Consider the following 19,021-nt stretch of genomic DNA (forward strand, 5'->3'; position numbering starts at 1 on the left):
GACAGACTTATCCGATTACAAGAACAATAACAATAGTGGGAAAGCTGTCAATCAAAGAGGTGATCTCTCCACAGTGACCAATGCCATGACTGGGATGAGTCCGTCCCCGTCTCTCTCCGCCCTGTCCAGCCGTGCGGGCTCCGTCAGCAGCCTGCACGACCGCATCATGTTCAGCCCTGGGAGTGAGGAGGCCATTGAGAGGCTCAAGGTGAGTCCTCCTCTATCCCACAATTCCCCACAGACTGCTGGCTCAACTGGCTGTGTGGTGCTTTGATGCTGTGCTCAGATTCAACATGACACATCAATCACATTCTTTTATTTGGGCCTGCTCTGTGTGGACACAACAGTGGTAGATAGTGTCTGTGAAGACATACATAAATCTCAGGTATTCTTGGAAACCACGAGCAGAAAAAATATCACAGAGCCAGAGAATAGGTTCAAATTTTGTAAAAAAAACAACAATATGTTCTTTTTAGGAAATGTGGTTGTATGTTTATGACAACTGGTAGAGATGGATATTGCACGTTTATGTGGTTGTACGTTTATGACTGGTAGAGATGGATATTGCAGAAGTGTGTGATGTGTGTACTCCTATAATTGCTTCTGAGACAGTGATGGTGTGTGTAGGAGGTTTGACACACTGCCATCTCTATATCCTCTATAACATTAACCTGCGTATGTGTACAGATTATAATGTACCATTTTTGCCCTTCCCATGGCCTACATTTGAAATAATTCAGAGCCTATATTAATTTGGAGCCTAATGGAATTCTAACCTTTTTGAATGTTTATAAAATTACTGCCCTCAGGTTCTGGAGCTGCGTTGCACAGTGAAATTGTATCCCTCATCAGTGCAGTGCAGTGAGCAGTGAATACTAATGCTGTGGCTGGTAGTGTTAGTAGTGGTGTGCTGGACTTGCATGTCTTGACTTGATGTGTTCTCCTCTGCGATGCCAACCAGGAAACGGAGAAAATCATAGCTGAGCTCAATGAGACCTGGGAGGAGAAGCTTCGACGCACAGAGGCCATTCGCATGGAACGGTGAGCATGTGTTCTGCATGTGTTCTGCATGTGTTCTGCATGTCTCTCAGTCAGATTTCTGCATATACGGCATAAACACAATTTGTTGTCAACATAAACATATAGCCAGCATGTATGTTTTGCACACGACAACTTCTCTTCACATAGTATACAGTGCAGCAGCAGCAGCAGAGAACTATTTAGTTGCTTCTCAGTTAACTATTGCTAGTCAAGGCCATGGGTTGTTTAGTTTGAGCCCTTCATATACGCATCACATGGAAGTGTGCACACATGTGTGTGTACCGTGCATAGGTCAAAAACCCAAAGGACACACGCTACGCTATCTGCGCTAGACCTCCATGCAGCAAGCATAAACACACACACACTTTGTTGAAATTGACATAACTAACATGGACTCTGCTTTTGCACAGTGAGGCCCTGCTGGCTGAGATGGGTGTGGCCATGAGGGAAGATGGCGGCACGGTGGGCGTGTTTTCACCCAAAAAGGTAAACAGACTCCTTAAGCAGAAACCCCAGATGGCTCTGGCTAACTCAGACCTACTACTCACTCAGCACCCCAGCATCATCAGTACAGTTACAGTACAGTCCTCAAGCTACCGAGCCCCACTGATGGGATGGGGGGCGCGAGATTAATGCAACCAGGTCGATGATTAACGATTACAGCCGGTTGATTTCTGTGCATTTTGTTTGTGCTTCCTTGCCCCCTGCCGAAGTCTCCCCAGAGAAAGCCCCAGCCTGTGTTCATTGACACAGTGGGCCTCTTCTCCCCCAATGAGGTTGGTTGCCATGGAGAGCTTCTGGAGTCTCTCAGTCTGCCTTTTTTTTCTCCTCTTCCTCCTCCTCCTCTGTTGAGTCTCGGCAGTCTGCCGCTGAACGCTCTGTTCTTTCTCCTTCCTCTCAGTCAGTGCCGTGATAAAAGGGCCAAGACGTTCTTCTTTTTTTGGAGGAGAGCCTTCTTACCATTCGTATGGATATGTAGTGTCCTCTTGAAAACGAAATCGTAAACGAATATCACAAAGAAAGTGCAGGTGAACTGTACTCAATCAGGCTCTCGTTCGTGGCATTAGCCCATATAGAAGTGCGGGTAATTACTAGCCACTAAATTGCTCAGAGATCGTTTAGATAAGTAGAGTGTGCCTTTCATGTTTTTAACGGCGCCACAGCTTGTTAGAGAGAGCTGCTTTAAGCAGTCAAGTGTCCAGAATGGCCAGAGCAAACACATTAAATGCTTTGACCAGGTCATTGGAGAGGTTTATTGTCTTCATTTGTGTGTGTGTGTGTGTGTGTGTCTTCCAGTAAACACATGTTCTGCTAATGTTGTGTGATTGTACACACACACACACACACACACACACACACACACACACACACACACGGTTGCTAGTCCTCTGGTGTGTGTCCATGGACACTGGCAGCTTTGTGTGAGCCTCTTGTGTGTTTCCTCCCACCTCCCATGGGAGCTCTTCACACTTGCATGCAGAATGCAGTTTGCTCTTTTTGATTACAAATGTTCCTGAGTGATTGAATCTTGTTGACCTTTATCTGAGTGTCTGAGCTGTTATTAGAGGTGGCCTAATTTCTCTGATGTGAAGTGCCCTAGAGCAAACAGAGGAATAACTTCTTTCTCTGTTTGAAGATCTGATAGACAATGATTGTTATTGAAGCGTGGACTTGGTGTGTTTACTATTCTGAGAATAATAGAATGGTGTGAGAGTCAAAATGATGATGTATTGTGTAGAGTTGTGTAATTAAAATCACTCACATTCTGTTGTTTTGGTACCAGACTCCCCATCTGGTGAACCTGAATGAAGATCCTCTGATGTCTGAGTGCCTCCTATACTATATCAAAGAGGGAATCACAAGGTAAGGGAACTAACCACCATCACTAACTCTCCTGCCTGTAGCTATGGAAACATATGTGAGGCTGTTGAATAAAATGAAATGTAGCCTCAAAGTAAAACTTTTTAAATGAATAATGCATAATGGATGCCGTGCATCACCCAGGTGGGTGCTACACATTGGTGGTGGTTAGCGAGGTTCCCCGTTTTCCATGAAGCGCTTTGAGTGTTGAGAAAAGCGCTATATAATATAACATGTAACGTGTTGTTGTTGTTGTTAATATTTATTATTTGATATAGGGTTGGTCGTGATGACGCAAGCAGCCGTCAGGATATTGTTCTCAGTGGCCACTTCATCAAGGATGAGCACTGCATCTTCACCTGCGCTACTGGGCCGAACGGAGAAGGTGAGTGAGCCAGACCAAAGCATGTTGCCTTTGAGTTCACGCTGCTTGACTCATTTACTTTGCTTTTGTCAGGCTGGTTTAATGACATAGAATTCCCTCCAATGTTGTTCTACAGCAGTGATCCTGGAGCCTTGTGAGGACGCTGAGACATATGTGAATGGCAAGAGGGTGACGGAGCCCACAGTTCTCAGATCAGGTTGGGTCTTTGGTTCATTGCCATGTTAAGTAAAAATGTTTACAATTACAAAAGTTTATTGATGACACTTTTCTGTTTGAATGGATGGGTATGACATTGCATTTTTCTCAAAGCCATTTAAAGGTACCGGTATGTTTAAAACGGCACTGTTATCTAAATTTGATCTATCCATTTTGGGCTTGGTTTTGTACAGGAAACCGCATCATTCTGGGTAAGAGTCACGTGTTCCGCTTCAACCACCCGGAGCAGGCGCGCCAAGAGCGGGAGCGCACGCCCTGCGCTGAAACCCCCGTAGAGCCCGTGGACTGGGCCTTCGCTCAGAGGGAGCTGCTGGAGAAGCAGGGTATCGACATGAAGCAGGAGATGGACCAAAGGTGAGGAGAGGGAGAGAGAGAGAGAGAGAGAGAGAGAGAGAGAGAGAGAGAGAGAGAGAGAGAGAGAGAGAGACTTGGAAAAGGTGGGGGGCAGAGATACAGATACACAGAGTGGGTCAGTATTAGTGAGTGTGTATGTGTGTTTGTGAGAGAGAGAGTATGTGTATGACACGGAGTTGGGTAGGATATGAACTGATGGATGAATGGATCGACGGAAGGAAGGATGGATGTGATATGGTCGTGAGTGAATGTGATGGATAGATGGCTGTATCGGGTTGGTCCTGTGACCATTTGACAGGCTTGATCATTTATTCCTGAGGGTTGCCTCTCTGTGTCTCCTTCCCTGTCCTTGTGCCGCCCAGGCTGCAGGAGCTGGAGGAACAGTACAGGCGTGAGCGAGAGGAGGCCAACAACCTCCTGGAGCAGCAGAGACTGGTGAGAGATGCTGGTTTACAGCACTAGTACACAAGACAACACCTCAGAGTAATGTTAAGTAAACACTCACTCATATTAAGGTCAATGTGGAGGTATAGGACATGTCTTTAGATCCTCATTACAGTCTGTAGCATGTGGAAAGCAACACCAAAGTCATGGAGCCCTATATCAGAGAACGTATGCACTAATAAAATCCTTTGAGTGTGGTTTCCTTTACACTAGCATATACAATATCTGCTTTATAGTATATATAAGTAGTATAATATGAACATGTTTAAAGGCCCATTCACACCAAGAACGATACTGATAATGATAACTATAAACAAATATCGTTCACGTTATTATGAATGACAACGTTCACACATGAACTATAACGATAAAGACATGAAGAACGATATCGTTGGGGATCACCTTCAGAGCGATTTTTAGAACGATATAAAGTTAATAGCCAATCAGAACCCATCAAATTTTAACCGTCACATTCATTAACACAAGGAGAGACTTTGTTGTGAGCGCTATGGTTATAGTTATCGTTATCGTTCTTGGTGTGAATTGGTCTTAAGAGTAACTTTGTGTCATAACTGTACGGTATGGACTGGACTGTACTGTGTTTATGATCAATCCTCCAGGACTATGAGAGCAGGCTGGAGGCCCTCCAGAAGCAGGTGGACAGATATTACCCCGAGGTGGCCGAGGAAGAGGAGGAGCCTGAAGAGGAAGGTGAGATGATCCTTCCATTTATTTATGACAAAAAACATGTAAACATGACAGTAAAAATGGTTGCTCATGTTTAAATGTCATTACCCACAGTGCAATGGACGGAACGAGAAACAGAGCTGGCCTTGTGGGCCTTCCGCAAGTGGAGATGCTACCAGTTCACCTCCCTCAGGGACCTGCTGTGGGGCAACGCCATCTTCCTCAAGGAGGCCAACGCCATCAGCGTAGAGCTGAAGAAGAAGGTCAGACAGCATGAGTCAATTTGGGCTTATCATTCATAACAAAGGAAACTTAGTCAGATTTAACACGTTCATTTGTTCACATTTGTTATTTTAGAGAAACACATATGAATGCATGTGATGCCAGAGAATAGGGCATCAATAATGAACGGATCAAATAAACAGTTAAAATTGGCCTTTGTATTTTATTTACTAAATTGTTGCGATATAGAAAATATTTATTTTGTTAACTTATCACTAGTAGTTTTGCATTTCAAAAGACTGTGTGTATAGGGTTGTTGCCATGCATACTGTTGTATAGTGCTAACGTGTTTTGGTCTCTTTGTTTTGGTCCACAGGTCCAGTTCCAGTTTGTGCTGCTGACAGACACTCTGTACTCCCCTCTGCCTCCGGATCTGCTGCCCCCTGAGGCAGCCAAAGATCGGGAGATACGCCCCTTCCCCCGGACCATAGTGGCTGTAGAGGTGCAGGACCAGAAGAACGGAGCTACTCACTACTGGACCCTGGAGAAACTTAGGTGCCTATGTGATTTGTGCTGCTGGAACACACAGTGCCACATCTTTATAGTGCCATACCACTTTAATGCAAAATGACTAGTCCTTGTTATAAACTTTTTAAATACATCACCAGTCTCATCTGCTTTTAATACGCCAGATATTACAACTCCTTTTACAGCATGACGCAACATTATATAAGATTAAAGAGGATAGCATTGTATAGCACCCTGAATTTCCCCTTGGGGATCAATAAAGTATTTATCTATCTATCTATCTAGCAAGCCAAGCACTCATAATGTGACTGTGACTGTGTGACTGACCCAGCTTCAATTATCACTCTCTGCTGCCCCCTGCAGGCAAAGACTGGAACTGATGAGGGAGATGTACGATCGGGCTGCAGAGGTCCCCAGCCCTGCGCTGGAGGACTGCGACAGTGCCATGACCGGTGGTGACCCCTTCTACGACCGCTTCCCATGGTTCCGTCTAGTGGGAAGGTGAGTGCCACAGCTGTTACAACTTTGCGTGGGCATGCATGCTTTGGTAAGATTGTCAAATCAAATGCTTTAGAACTGGGATGCCCTAATTCCCTTCAGACGTACAACCCTTGAGATGTACAGTCCCTGAATGGCCGCATGCCACATTACAATATATTAATAATAATAGCACATACTGACATAGGAGTCTGGGAAGAGCCAAATGGGTTTAGGCAAGGTTGCAACTAAAAACTGTATAAGGGAAAACTCCCTCTGAAAAGAATGGGCTCACCTGCTCTAAACCTGTGAATGCCAAGTATGAAAACTAGGCTTTCAGAACATGCTCTGATACTTGCCGTGTGGTGTATTTGCTACTGTACGATAGGGTGCTTTGACATTGATGACAAAGGCCGTCTCCTCCCAGCAGCCACTGCAGAAAGGGGCTCACTGATGGCCTGCTTCCTCACAGGGCCCTGAGTGATAAGCGTTACGTTCGGCCGCTGTACGCAGCGCAGAGATGGGGGGCCATTAGGAGTGAGTGCTGGGCGGAGGCGCACTCTGCTGATGCTATTCGGTACCCCCTCGGGAAAGATGGATGAGAGAACACACAAACACACACACACACGCACACACACACACAGACACACTTTAGGACATCGCTGTTGCTTTGGTGCACAAGCTATCAGTGGAGCGTGAAAATGGCTGCTACCTCTCTATACTCAGGTCACCTGTCTGTGATAATCATTACACTCTGTGTCCCTGGAATGTCTGAAGAAATCCCATTATGTCTGTCCAAAGATAAACAGCATGTCTGTAATGTCAGACTCTTTAGTGGACATGTGGCATACTATGCTATTATATAATCGATGGCCACATACTGACCATGCATATTTAATGTTTTATATCACATATGATATTTGCTGAATCATTTATGTGATATCTGCTATATCATTTATGCTAGAAATTAATTTACATTTCCTAGCTGATTTGTTAATCGAATTATCAATAGCTGTCTGGTTCAGACTCAGACTTGAGCTTGAATCCAAATTGTCTTTTTGAATTTAAAAATATTATAAAAATTATTTAAAAATATATAAAAGTTATTTACGGTCCCACAGCAGACTTCCTCACAAAGGGACTTGTGCTGCAGTGGGTGTGAAGTGGTCGCCCCTTTCCTCTCTTCGTCTAGACTTCAACCAGTGTTTGTCTCTCTATCTTGTTCTTACTAACCCTGGTCCACTTCCTCCTCCTCTCCTTTCCTCTCCTCTCCTTTCCTTTCCGCCCATTTCCTCTCCCCTTTCCCTTCCCCTCTCCTCATCCCTCCATCTCTCTGGTGACCCCAGAAACCCCATCTTCCACGCATGCATGAGTGAGCGCATGAGCGAGCCCACCCCCTCCCCCACCCTCTCCAACCCCAGCTCGGACATAACCGAGCTGGCCGACCCCTGGCGCCGGGGTTGGAGGGTGGAGGAGGAGGGGATGGAGGAGTTGGATGACCTGGACGATGATGATGGTGATATCTTTTTGGACGACCCGTGCTCGGAGTCGGGGGGAGAGGAGGAGGATGGTGATGAGGAGGAGGAGGAGGAGGAGGAAGAGAGGGCGCTGTGCCCGCGCTCTGGCGAAGGCCCGGACCCTTTTTACGACCGCTCGCCCATATTCAGTGTAGTGGGAAGGTTGGTGAGGTTACGGGAGCATGCTGGAAGAGGAAACTAGCTCTTTCACACTGAGATGCAGGGCCTCCTTGTATGTCATATTCACACACACACACACACACACACACACACACACACACACACACACACACACACACACACACACACACACACACACACACACCTGCAAGCACCTACACGCACATGCTTGCATATTGTGGACATAGGATTTAGGCATTTACACACAACCTTGGTCATGCAATACACTCATGCACATTAACGTAAAAAAAATTACACTGAGAAGACCCATTTGCACCTAAAAACAGTCTTCTACACCTCTTCAATGCATGCATTTCACACATGGACATGACTATGTCCTCTAAAAGCATACACTCCCCTTCACACAGCATATTCTCTCCATTTTCTTTCCTTTTGATGCAGTAGTGAGTGTACACGTGGGTGGGTGGAGACTGGGAGACTCCTTGATGGAGACCTAGACCATGTTAGTGATGTATGCTTTTTACAAGGCCATGTTTCCACCCGCTTGGAAAGGCTTCCTCCATACGACAGGCGATGGTCCTGCGTGCGAACGCCGGCCCTTTATAGTAGGGAAAGACAGATGACATCACTTGGAATGGCGACGGGATGTAGGAATCCGCCTCGTAGGGGCCAGGGCTACCAGCTCCCTCGCCTCTCATTTGGCCGCGCTCTCTTAAGGCATTTACGGGCCGCTCACACACGCAAGGTTCTCCACGCTCGGAGAACGCAGCCCAAAGGCCAGCTCCTTTAAACTCCGTGCCCAAGCAGTCACACACCGACCACAGACACGACCGCAGCAGGGACATGCTTGTTCTCATACGCACACATAGAGAGTACGCATAAGGCCATACTCATATGTATGCTTTCTTGCGTGCAAAGACTGGCCCAAGGCTAGCTCCAAGACTGACCCAGGTATTGATCCAGAGCAGATGGAAGATCTCAATGCTGTTCACACCTTCTGCAGTTCTCTCTGAACCTGGTACATGAGAGAGATCGAAAGAGCTGCATAACGTGAGAACGGAACCTAATAAACACCAGTCTTCTTCTGATGCGTAAAACGGAGATTTTAACATATGAGGCAGCACATTTTGGAACGCTATTTGTTAGATTAGTGTACAGTTATGGTAGGCAGTTCCTTCAGAACTCAGTGGTTGCTCAGTCCATAATCATATCAGTCATATCAGTGCAATCACTGTTCCGTTATACTTTTGTCCTGGGATATCCTGCTAGGTAGATAGGTAAAACACATTTAAATTGAATTGTGTGATGCACAGTAAGAATCACACTAACTCTCCTCAAAATCAAGTCTCTTTATCACACATAGTATCCCATCCAAATTGTTTGTGAGCACATACCTTGAGCTTTGTCTGTCACTGATTCACGCAGTTACACTGATTTGTATTTGGATGATTCTTAGTGAAATTAGCTTGTTTATTTTTTGAATTGCGCACTTCATTTTTGCCAAGGTTTGTGCTTCACAGATTTCCGGTTGGCTTGTTGAGACTTAACACTATGACATTCGTAAGAAAGGCTACTTCCCTTTAAACTTGTTGAGATGTCTACTATAGTCGCCTCTTCTTGCTCATGGCATGAATGGTCTGTGAATCCAAACAAACGATTCATCCAATGAATCGGTTCTTTTTCTGTGGTGATTCAGGGAGACTGTTATCTCAAGTTGAAAGAGCTGGTTTTCTATTGCAGCTGACTCTACCAGGCATGCCAGAGCACATTCTCTTTCCTATCATTTTGTTTTTGTCAAATTTGACATTTTGAGTAATTGGCTTTCACCGTTGCATAAACTTGCACTTGCGCACAGTAGCACAACAGTTGGTCTGGAAGGTGTGTTTATGATTTCTGGTTTCATCATTTTATTTTATTTGGAACTGTCAGCAGTGATGATTGAATTGTATCTGTGGTCTGTATTTCGCATAATTTCCTTCTAATTTTGTTTTGAGTCGATAAGCCTAATGCTATTTTAGTTTGACTTTTTTGATCCTGAGCATGCCCTCTTTGCACCTCACCAATCTTGTCTTACGCCTCCTCACTCCTTTCCCTTTAAATGTGTACCCTCATTGGCCTCTGGGAAATGCAGTCCTCAATAACAACACATTTACAGTACATCAGGTCAGAAAGTAAAGGGTTTCAACATGATGACAAACTGAAAGCATAGAGTCAATGCTCCTAACTTCAAATATTCCATCAAGAATGAAATAACTCACAGAAAGAGTCATAGGAGCTGCTTATTGTGTTGGTCTATTGTCAGGATATGTCGTCTATAATTAACAACTAATTATGTAGGCTTGTGACTGTAGGGTAAAGGCCATCATATTTAAACTAATTAACTTTCTCAATTCAATTTATGATTTCGTGTAATCTATAACGGCACTTTTAAATCTATTTTGCCATTTCATGTTTGGTAGGTTTCTTATTTCCCAGACAATACTATTAATGCAGATGGCTAAAAGTGTCAGTCATTCTTTACAAAATTGTCAGCTGGCCCGATATCAGAGTCCTGGACTAATATGTGTGCACAAAACTTGTGTTAGAATTGAGGCATTGTTGTCTCATGGAAGTTACTAAAGTTTAGTCTCAAAAGTAAGCTTTTGGTAAAAACATGTGAACACAACACACACACAAAACACACAATAAAAACATACACATACTAATGCATACAAACAGACATTGGACCCCAACGTCACTTAACTGGCCTACCTGGCTGCCTATAAGAGTGTAGTCTCCTCTCACCCCCATGCTCCTAAACCTCACCAGAGACAGCCTTAAACGATATGATGACCATGCTCAGAGTAGAGGTCCTGTATGTGTGAGGTCAGAATAAACCCAGCTTGTGTTGCTGCCCAGAGCAGTCATGGCCGCCGTGAGAGTCGTCCCAGCTTTTCAGTTCAGTTGCTTTTGCCGGCTTGGTGTCGTGTTTGTTTGTCCAGTGCTATGTTTGTGTGTTTGTCTGGAAAAACCTGCTGATTTTGGTTGTGCTCCATCTTTTGTTCTTCCCTCCCCATTTCTACCACTTTCTTTCCTTTATCTTTCTTCCTTTCCCTCTTTCTCTGTCTCTCATCCTTTCTTTCTTTCTCAGGGCCTTTGTGTATCTGAGTAACCTGCTGTACCCGGTGCCTCTGGTGCACCGCGTGGCCATTGTCAGTGAGAAGGGCGAGGTGAAGGGCTTCCTCAGGGTGGCAGTACAGGCCATCTCAGGTAACATCCGACCCAGAGGTCACCACCTGTCCTCTGGTAGTGAGAGAGCAAGATGACCTTGGGGCTGTGTGTGTATATGTGTGTATGTGTAACTGGTCCTTGTAAAACTACTATATGTGTTTTAATAAGCTAATATAAGCTGTGTCTGTGTATAGTCCTTGTATACCTGTGAAATGTCTCTTGAAATAACTTTTAAAGTGAGCATTAAATCTATAATGATCAGACATAATATTTTTCAGGACCCAATAACTTAGGGCAACAAAACAGGGTTGTCCCTTTAAAGCATGATGGTCTTTATAAACCATATACCAGTGTGTGTGTGTGTGTGTGTGAGTGTGCAGACACATGTATATGAATATGTAGGGGTGGGTGGCTGGTTGAATGGATGAGTGTGGGTGGTTTTGTTAACTGAAGGAAGGGGAGAGTGGTACTTCTAGAGGAAGTGAAGTGAAGGCGCTCTGTGTTTTCCTCCAGCCGATGAGGAGGCTCCAGACTATGGCTCCGGAGTCAGGCAGTCAGGTACTGCTAAGATCTCCTTTGAGGACCAGCAGTTTGAGAAGGTAGGGTCAGCAACTACATCAGACAAGTGCTGAAACACGCCTACACAAGATTGTATGACCTCATTTGAACATATGAAAAAATGAGACCATATATGATTGCATGTCCTCATAACATCTGGATGAATGTTTTTTTTAATAATTCTTTTACAGTTAATAATTTAATGTAAATATTTAAACGTATTCACCTGATTTATCTTGTTTTTTGGCAGTTCCAAACCGAGTCGTGTCCACTGGTGGGTCTGTCTCGGACAGGCGTATCCCAGGAGGAGTTACGCATTGTAGAGGGGGAGGGGCAGAACTCAGAGATGGGCCCTTCAGCAGATGAGGTCAACAATAACACCTGTGCAGGTGAACACACTGGAGGTAGCTTATGCATGTCCCATACAAAGACAATAGAGTGATGGATGCAAAGCTTAATGTAGGATGTAATAATATTGAAATATTGATTGATTGATTTGTAATGATGGTATTAGCTTGTCATCCATCCATGGTTATTGTCATTCCATTTCATTGTAGCTTTCCATATCCCATCACATAAAGTATTCCCAGTTTCACACTCTGTCTGATGTCCCCACTGCAGCCAATCCAGATGAACTGGAGAACCCTCTAAAGGCAGGCCTTGAGGGGCCTCTGGAAGGGGCCATGGAGCATTTGAGGATTGGGAATGTCTTCACCTTCAGGGTCACCGTGCTTCAGGCCTCCAGTATCTCTGCGGAGTATGCCGACATCTTTTGCCAGTTCAAGTAAGCTACTGCCACTCCTCAGAGAATAGTTGATTTGACTTGAAGTTAGTGGGCAGTTACATCCATATGATGCACAATGTTTCCTTTAAGTTAATCACCAATTATATGAAGACTCTGGTGGAAGACAATTGTAAATCATCTTTAATGCATATATTAATAAGATTGATAAATGCATATATTATCATATTATAGATTGGTTGTTTGACTGTTATTTTGATGCTGACCCTTTGAAAGCTTTATACACCGGCATGATGAGGCATTCAGCACCGAACCTCTGAAGAATACAGGTCGTGGGCCCCCTCTAGGATTTTACCATGTGCAGAATGTAAGTATTACAGAAGAGAGTACAGTAATTTGCTTGTGTATTAGCCGCATTGTGTATAAGCCGCAGGACTAATAGTTGGGAAATTATGGTAGCTTTTTGACAAGGTTATGATGGCAATTAAGGGTGGATTATATGCATATGTTCTGTATACCCAAAGATTTTCACAATGAGCTTGTCTAGCCTTGTGAGAAAACACATAAAAGCATTTTATCAGAGAGTTGAAGCTAATCAGGGATCTTTTATTTTATCTCTGTCTACAGATTGCAGTCGAGGTTACCAAGTCATTTGTGGAGTACATTAAGACACAGCCCATTGTGTTTGAGGTGTTTGGCCACTATCAGAAACAGCCCTTCCCACCACTGTGCAAAGACCTTATCAGGTACAATAGATAGCAAATATGTTTTTGTTTTTTTATCATAGCTGAAGGTATTATGCAATATGAAACGTACAGATGGTAAGTTTTTTTGTTCTTTATCAATGGCAGCCCTCTTCGCCCGAGCAGAAGACAATTTCCACGGGTGATGCCTCTCTCCAAACCAGGTAAACAAACTGTATAAATGAGATACAGAAATAATACCAGTGCCTACTGATGTTTTCACTTAACCATAATTTACTTCCAAGGTTTCAGATAGAAAATCATTGTACCTTGTATGGAAAAACAGAGCCTTTTGTTTTGTGTTGTCTTGTTGTTTGTTTATATGTTGCCCATGTTGTCAAGGTGATGGCTGAGATCATCCAGTAACGCATATTCACATTCTGTTGGGGGTTGATCCATTGTAGTGTTCCGTTGCTTGTCTGCATGTATGTGTATGAATATTGTGTGTGTGTGTGTGTGTGTGTGTGGGTGCGCAGAGGCAGACAAAGACACCCCGTCCGACCAAGAAAAGACGCTGGAGCTCATTCGCTACCTGGTGCCTGAGGTGTTCAACGGGGTGCTGGTGGACTCGCTGTCGTGCCACGCCCTGTCTGCGGCCGGGGTGGCCGCCTCATTCATCTGTGAGATGGAGGAGCGGGCAAGCCTGCCGGCTCCGCCCCTCTCTATCTGTTCAGTCATTAAGGCACAGAAGCCGGGTCGGTACCACCCCAGTGTGCCAAGCCAGAACCAAAGCCCTGAAACTGGACCTTAGCATTTAGCCATCTTAGCATTCTGCACCTCAAAATTTGATTAGCATTATCTCAGTGTCCTTTTCATACTCAGATAAGGGACTATTACTTTGTTTTTTTTTGCTGAATTCTGTCAAAATCAAAAGGGACTAACAGAATTCATAGTTCTCAATTATACTGAGACCAATGCTGAAGCTTTTTGTATTTGTCAGATGATTTTTCATCAAACACATTATCATTTATCTTAATGCACAAAAAGAGTGGTAAACTTTTAAAATAAAATAAGATAATAAAATAAAAATAAAATGTTTTTTTGAAGATGAACAGTTCTGTAGTGATAAATGCGCTATAATAGTTGTGCCTTTATGGTAGTTGCGAGAATAGTGGTGCATGTAATGCTAATAATAGCAGCTAATACTAGAGTAAGAAACAAAAGCTGCCATGGAACTCCAGCTCTTTGAGAATGGTTTCAGGGCTTTGGTCAGGCTCAGCTCTGATGTGTCTTGAGTGCTCATCTACGACTTTCCCCCTCAGTTTCTCCTTTGAACGCTTCATCAAATGGACATGTGGCCTTAGAGCATAAAAAGACTTCCAAAGAAAACCCATCAATTTCACTGAGAAATGACTGAAAACAACACGCCAACGAATATATGTCTATAGAGTGAATGTGTTCAAATCAGACTTTGATCCAATGCATGTGTCTGAATCCTTGACTGCTGTCTCTCAATCACAGTTAAAAATGTTTACTTGCAGTAATCCCTTCACATTGACTTCCTTCAAAGGCTCTAAAAGGGCACATTACGATTTAAGTTGTTGCAATGTGTCATTAACCATCTGTTTTTACTTTATAAGTTATATGTGGATCACTCTTACTTTAGTCTTAATATAATAGATAATAGTCTTAATATAGTTGATAATACTGATCTGTTATCATGATGGCTAATTTAGCGTTAATTATCGGTGGGCCTTTATACAGCAGTGGTCAGAGAGAAGGGATTGCTGCAGTAGCACATGTGTGAGATCCTATGGCAGGTGTCCTGACTAAAGGTTTTCCTTCTCCACTGGACCCTGGTCTTCCTGACTTCCTGTTCCGCTCTAACACTGACGTCCCTCTCTTCCAGCCTCTCGTGGTGTTTCTCTTACCGCTGGTCTCCACTCCCCTGTCCTGCCATGCTACGCCACCTCTCTAGTGATTAATGCTCTCTTTCTTTACCTCTCTCCCCTTTTTCTTTTATTTCTTTTTTATTTCTTGATCCTCTCTCTCTGGCTTTCTCTTTTTCTCTCTTTTGTCTATCTTCCTGTCCATCTCTCTCTCTCTCTCTCTCTCTCTCTCTTTATATCCCTCTCTCCTTCTCTCTCTCTATCTTTTTTTCTCTCACAGTCCCTGCCACCAAACTGACGGCGCTGACCCGTCCGACTGCAGGGCCCTGCCACTGTAAATACGACCTCATGGTGTTCTTTGAGATCTGCGAGCTGGAGGCCAACGGAGAGTGAGTGTCCAGTCCACCCAGACAGCATCTTCGCCCACGGGCCTCATGGGGCCTAGTCCCTCCGCCTGTCAGATGGAGATAAAAATGACCGCGCCACCGCGGCTTAAAGGGGAGGAGGAGTGCTACAGCTCCTTCTCGGTGGAAAGGCCCGTGGAAATTGATGCGGTCGTTCCAGTCAAGCAGCAGTCAATACCTCAATCCGAACGTCTGCTATCGATTTTTACATTTAGCTGATGGCAAGATCATGCGACGCGGTCTGCAAAATGTAATTTAAGTAGCGGATCAAATCGAAAGCCTAACGTATGTCCCTTGGCCGGGTCTGCTTATTGATTGGAGCAGTGAAGGAGTGGGAGATGATTGCGTATTATGCCAGCGATCAGGCCTTGATTACTGGTAAACTCATGAATTAATAGCGAAGGAAGCCAGACCTGTAGAGTGACAGTGTAGAGGAGATATATGCTGATGACCTCTCTCTCTGTCCTCTAGTGTAGAGAGGAGATATATGCTGATGACCTCTCTCTCTCTCTTCCAGCTACATCCCAGCGGTGGTGGACCACAGAGGAGGGATGCCCTGCCACGGAAACTTCTTGCTCCACCAGGTACCCAATACTAACAGCCACAGTTCAAATCAAATAAGGTTATCATATGTGCTGTTCATTTTCAAATTCCAAATTCAAATTCCAAATTGGCACGTTTTCGCGAGTTGCCTCCTGCAGGTACACGTATGTACATATGTTTTTTTCTCTCCCTTATGTCTTTTTCTGATAAAAAGGGTATCCAGAGGAGAATCACAGTGACAATCGTACATGAGACAGGGGGTGATATTGAGTGGAAGGAGGTCCGTGAGCTGGTTGTGGGTGAGTGAGTCTGTCTATCAACCCTCCGAGTACTGCTGCATTAACTTACATACACGCTCTCCATCCCGCTTCACTGTCCATCTCAGAATGTGTGGAATACAAATGGATCGTAGTCGGTCCAGTGAAATTCCACTACATGTCTGTTTATTCAGTGTTCATTCTAATTCTGGCCTCTACCCCTCATTTTTTAGGGCGTATCCGCAACACACCAGAGGCGGACGAGACCATCATCGACCCCAACATCCTGTCACTCAATATCCTGGCTGCAGGATACATCCGACCCACGCAAGATGACAGGTGAGCCTCTCAACAATGTAGGCAGAGCACAAATGGAAGACACAAGTCAACGGTTTGATCTGTTTTCATACAACATGGGAGGAATATCCATGTATTGATTTCTCAAGCACAGGAGGTTTTCTTTTAAAAAGAGTATTGTAGTCAGACAGAACAAACAGCATGAGATATTTCAGAGTCTGATTTCCATGGAGACAGCAGAATAGTTCTGTGTGAATGCCAGTAAGAATCATTTAATTGAATTGAATTGAATCACTTTTCAGAGCACATACTGTACTTCTGATTACTCATCTGTAGAAAAATATTATGCATTTGAGAAAGTACTGAACGTGTTCCTGCCAGATAATGTTGTTTTGTTTATACCAGTGATTTTGCATTGAAGATTGAGAACCATTTCAAGGTCAACTCACAAACGGAGGTTCTGTTTGAATTTGACCCTTTCCCCAACACACCACACCCACAGCGAAGTGTATATAAAAGCCACGCAATGCCTCTCACCTCTCACTCCAGCTCTTGGCTCATGCCATCAGAACCGTACCCACCCCTCAAGCAGTTGTTGGCTGAGAGTGCCACTATTTATTGGAAGTGCCACTTCGTAGCAGATTGCCCCATCACTTTGTCCAAGGCTTTTGCCGTGTTAGGGGCCTGGCATTTGATCAAAGCATTGGGGGCTCTGGTCCCCTCTGACAAAAACAGCACGCCATGCCCCCTCTGTTCAAAAGCGCCAGGGTCTCTGGTCTGGTGGCAGGGACGGACATCGCCAGTAACCCATAAAAGGCTGAATTCACAGCCGTGCTGCTGGAGAAGGGGCTGCCGCTGCCAACTTTCCTAAGAAATTAAACGTCTGCTCCTTTTGAACATTTTTATGTACGCACCTAACACAAACGCCCGCCATAACCTGCTTATATGTAGCTCAGTCCAGGACTGACAGCTAGTGGTTTGCAAGCTCTCTGTTGGCGACGGCAGAGCTTGGGGCAAGACATTCCCACTCAACTGCCTGTGACCTGCAGGTGGCTCATGCTGCTGATGTGGACTTGGCAGCTCTATCCACAATTTGAACTGTCACCTTCCCTGGGTAGTGTGTTACCCCGATAGTTTCCTTTTGTCACCTCAAAAAGGTTTTTAAGAGCTTATTAGGTGTTGCTAATGCTATTAGTTGGTTCTCTAATTCTCTAATGTGAGCCTCCATCATGGTGTATGATGAGGTTGGGGTTACACACACACAAACACACACACACACACACACACACACACACACACACACACACACACACACACACACACACACACACACACACACACACACACACACACACACACACACACACACACACACACTCACACACAGACACACACACTGGGTCTTTTGAAGAGGGATTGGAGTGCTCCTGCATTGAATGACTGCTAAGAGGCTGCTGCATGGATAAGGAACCACTTCAGATGCTTTGGCGATGGCCAGCTTGACTGATAGACAGACTGAACTTATGCAGATATTTTTTAAAAGTATTTCTTTGATTCATTTTTTTCTTTTTCCTCACATCAGTTCTCAGCAATCCCACCTCCATGCAACAGAAGCTTTGCAAACACTATGTGGTTCTATCAGTCAAGATGTAGGAGGTCACATGCACAAGATGGTCACCAGTATAAAGTCTAAACATACAATTAGAGAACAGTAACTGTTGAGCACCTCTGCCAAAATATTTTCTTGTTTGTTTCTCTTGTATTTAACATTGTTTTTAAGATGAATGTCTTGTTTTATTTCGTTTGCTACGTTTGGACGTTGTCACCTTTATGCTGGCTTTGCGACCCTCCCCTTTGGTGCCTGTTTGCGCTGTGTATGTGTCGTTGATCATTCCACCCCTCATCTCTGTCATTGCCACCACACACACACACACACATACACACACACACACACACACACACCTGCATTAGTATCATCTCCACGTGTGCTTTCCATCAGCACACTCACCACCATCAATCTGCCTTGGCTATACTCTCTACTAATCCAGCTGTCACTCTGGCTCATCACAGTGATATGTCGGCCGGATGCCACATGTCACAAGGACGTCAGAGTGAAACACCCATTACATGCACCCGAGCGACTGCATGCCCTGGCATCACATTCAAGACAACACGAAACACCCCCGAAAAGCAGGTCAAACAGGGCGCAGCACCTGTGTTTGATTGGGCATCCGACACCCCGATGAAGCCGACACCACTAATGCCCGACACTGTGGCTGAAAAATAAGGCCATCGATGTAAGCCATGATGAGCTCAGCTGTGATCTCACCCCTTTCATCCCCTCACTGACCCAGGAACAGTTTTTCCGATAAAAGCGCATGAGTCACCTCCCAACCACCCCCTACCACTCTACTCCCCCCCCCCCCACACACCTCCAACCTCCCGTCCCAGCTGAATAATGAAGGACCCTCCAAAACGGCCGTAACATTTTTATGTAGATCAGTGCGGAACATTGATTTATGGTCAAGTTTCCCCCATCATGAAGTCATGAATCTCTGGCATGGGG

At 44.6% G+C, this 19,021-nt stretch overlaps 1 protein-coding gene across 7 annotated transcripts in view; it reads left to right on the plus strand.

The window, feature by feature from the left end:
• The window catches only part of kif1aa (kinesin family member 1Aa), a 65,431-nt gene that overhangs the window by 31,040 nt on the left and 15,370 nt on the right, over positions 1-19,021 (plus strand). For 2 of the 7 annotated variants that reach the window (XM_076278846.1, XM_076278848.1), the window contains exons 14-37: positions 75-208; positions 962-1,041; positions 1,452-1,527; positions 2,825-2,904; positions 3,180-3,286; positions 3,402-3,482; positions 3,676-3,856; positions 4,219-4,291; positions 4,921-5,011; positions 5,102-5,250; positions 5,586-5,764; positions 6,101-6,238; positions 11,003-11,121; positions 11,596-11,681; positions 11,891-12,044; positions 12,262-12,424; positions 12,659-12,749; positions 13,010-13,128; positions 13,234-13,289; positions 13,602-13,820; positions 15,235-15,343; positions 15,876-15,942; positions 16,116-16,200; positions 16,392-16,497. In XM_076278846.1, the coding sequence (XP_076134961.1) occupies positions 75-208; positions 962-1,041; positions 1,452-1,527; positions 2,825-2,904; positions 3,180-3,286; positions 3,402-3,482; positions 3,676-3,856; positions 4,219-4,291; positions 4,921-5,011; positions 5,102-5,250; positions 5,586-5,764; positions 6,101-6,238; positions 11,003-11,121; positions 11,596-11,681; positions 11,891-12,044; positions 12,262-12,424; positions 12,659-12,749; positions 13,010-13,128; positions 13,234-13,289; positions 13,602-13,820; positions 15,235-15,343; positions 15,876-15,942; positions 16,116-16,200; positions 16,392-16,497 (2,743 nt within the window). The remainder of the gene's footprint in view (positions 1-74; positions 209-961; positions 1,042-1,451; positions 1,528-2,824; positions 2,905-3,179; positions 3,287-3,401; positions 3,483-3,675; positions 3,857-4,218; positions 4,292-4,920; positions 5,012-5,101; positions 5,251-5,585; positions 5,765-6,100; positions 6,239-11,002; positions 11,122-11,595; positions 11,682-11,890; positions 12,045-12,261; positions 12,425-12,658; positions 12,750-13,009; positions 13,129-13,233; positions 13,290-13,601; positions 13,821-15,234; positions 15,344-15,875; positions 15,943-16,115; positions 16,201-16,391; positions 16,498-19,021) is intronic. The other 5 variants (XM_076278849.1, XM_076278852.1, XM_076278850.1 and 2 more) reach the window with 3 other exon arrangements.

The sequence above is a fragment of the Alosa pseudoharengus genome, unplaced genomic scaffold (assembly GCF_046254945.1).
Source record: "Alosa pseudoharengus isolate Yale_2024_CS ecotype anadromous, Long Island Sound unplaced genomic scaffold, YU_APseudo_1.1 YU_APseudo_1.1_scf_11, whole genome shotgun sequence".
NCBI classification, from domain to species: domain Eukaryota; kingdom Metazoa; phylum Chordata; class Actinopteri; order Clupeiformes; family Clupeidae; genus Alosa; species Alosa pseudoharengus.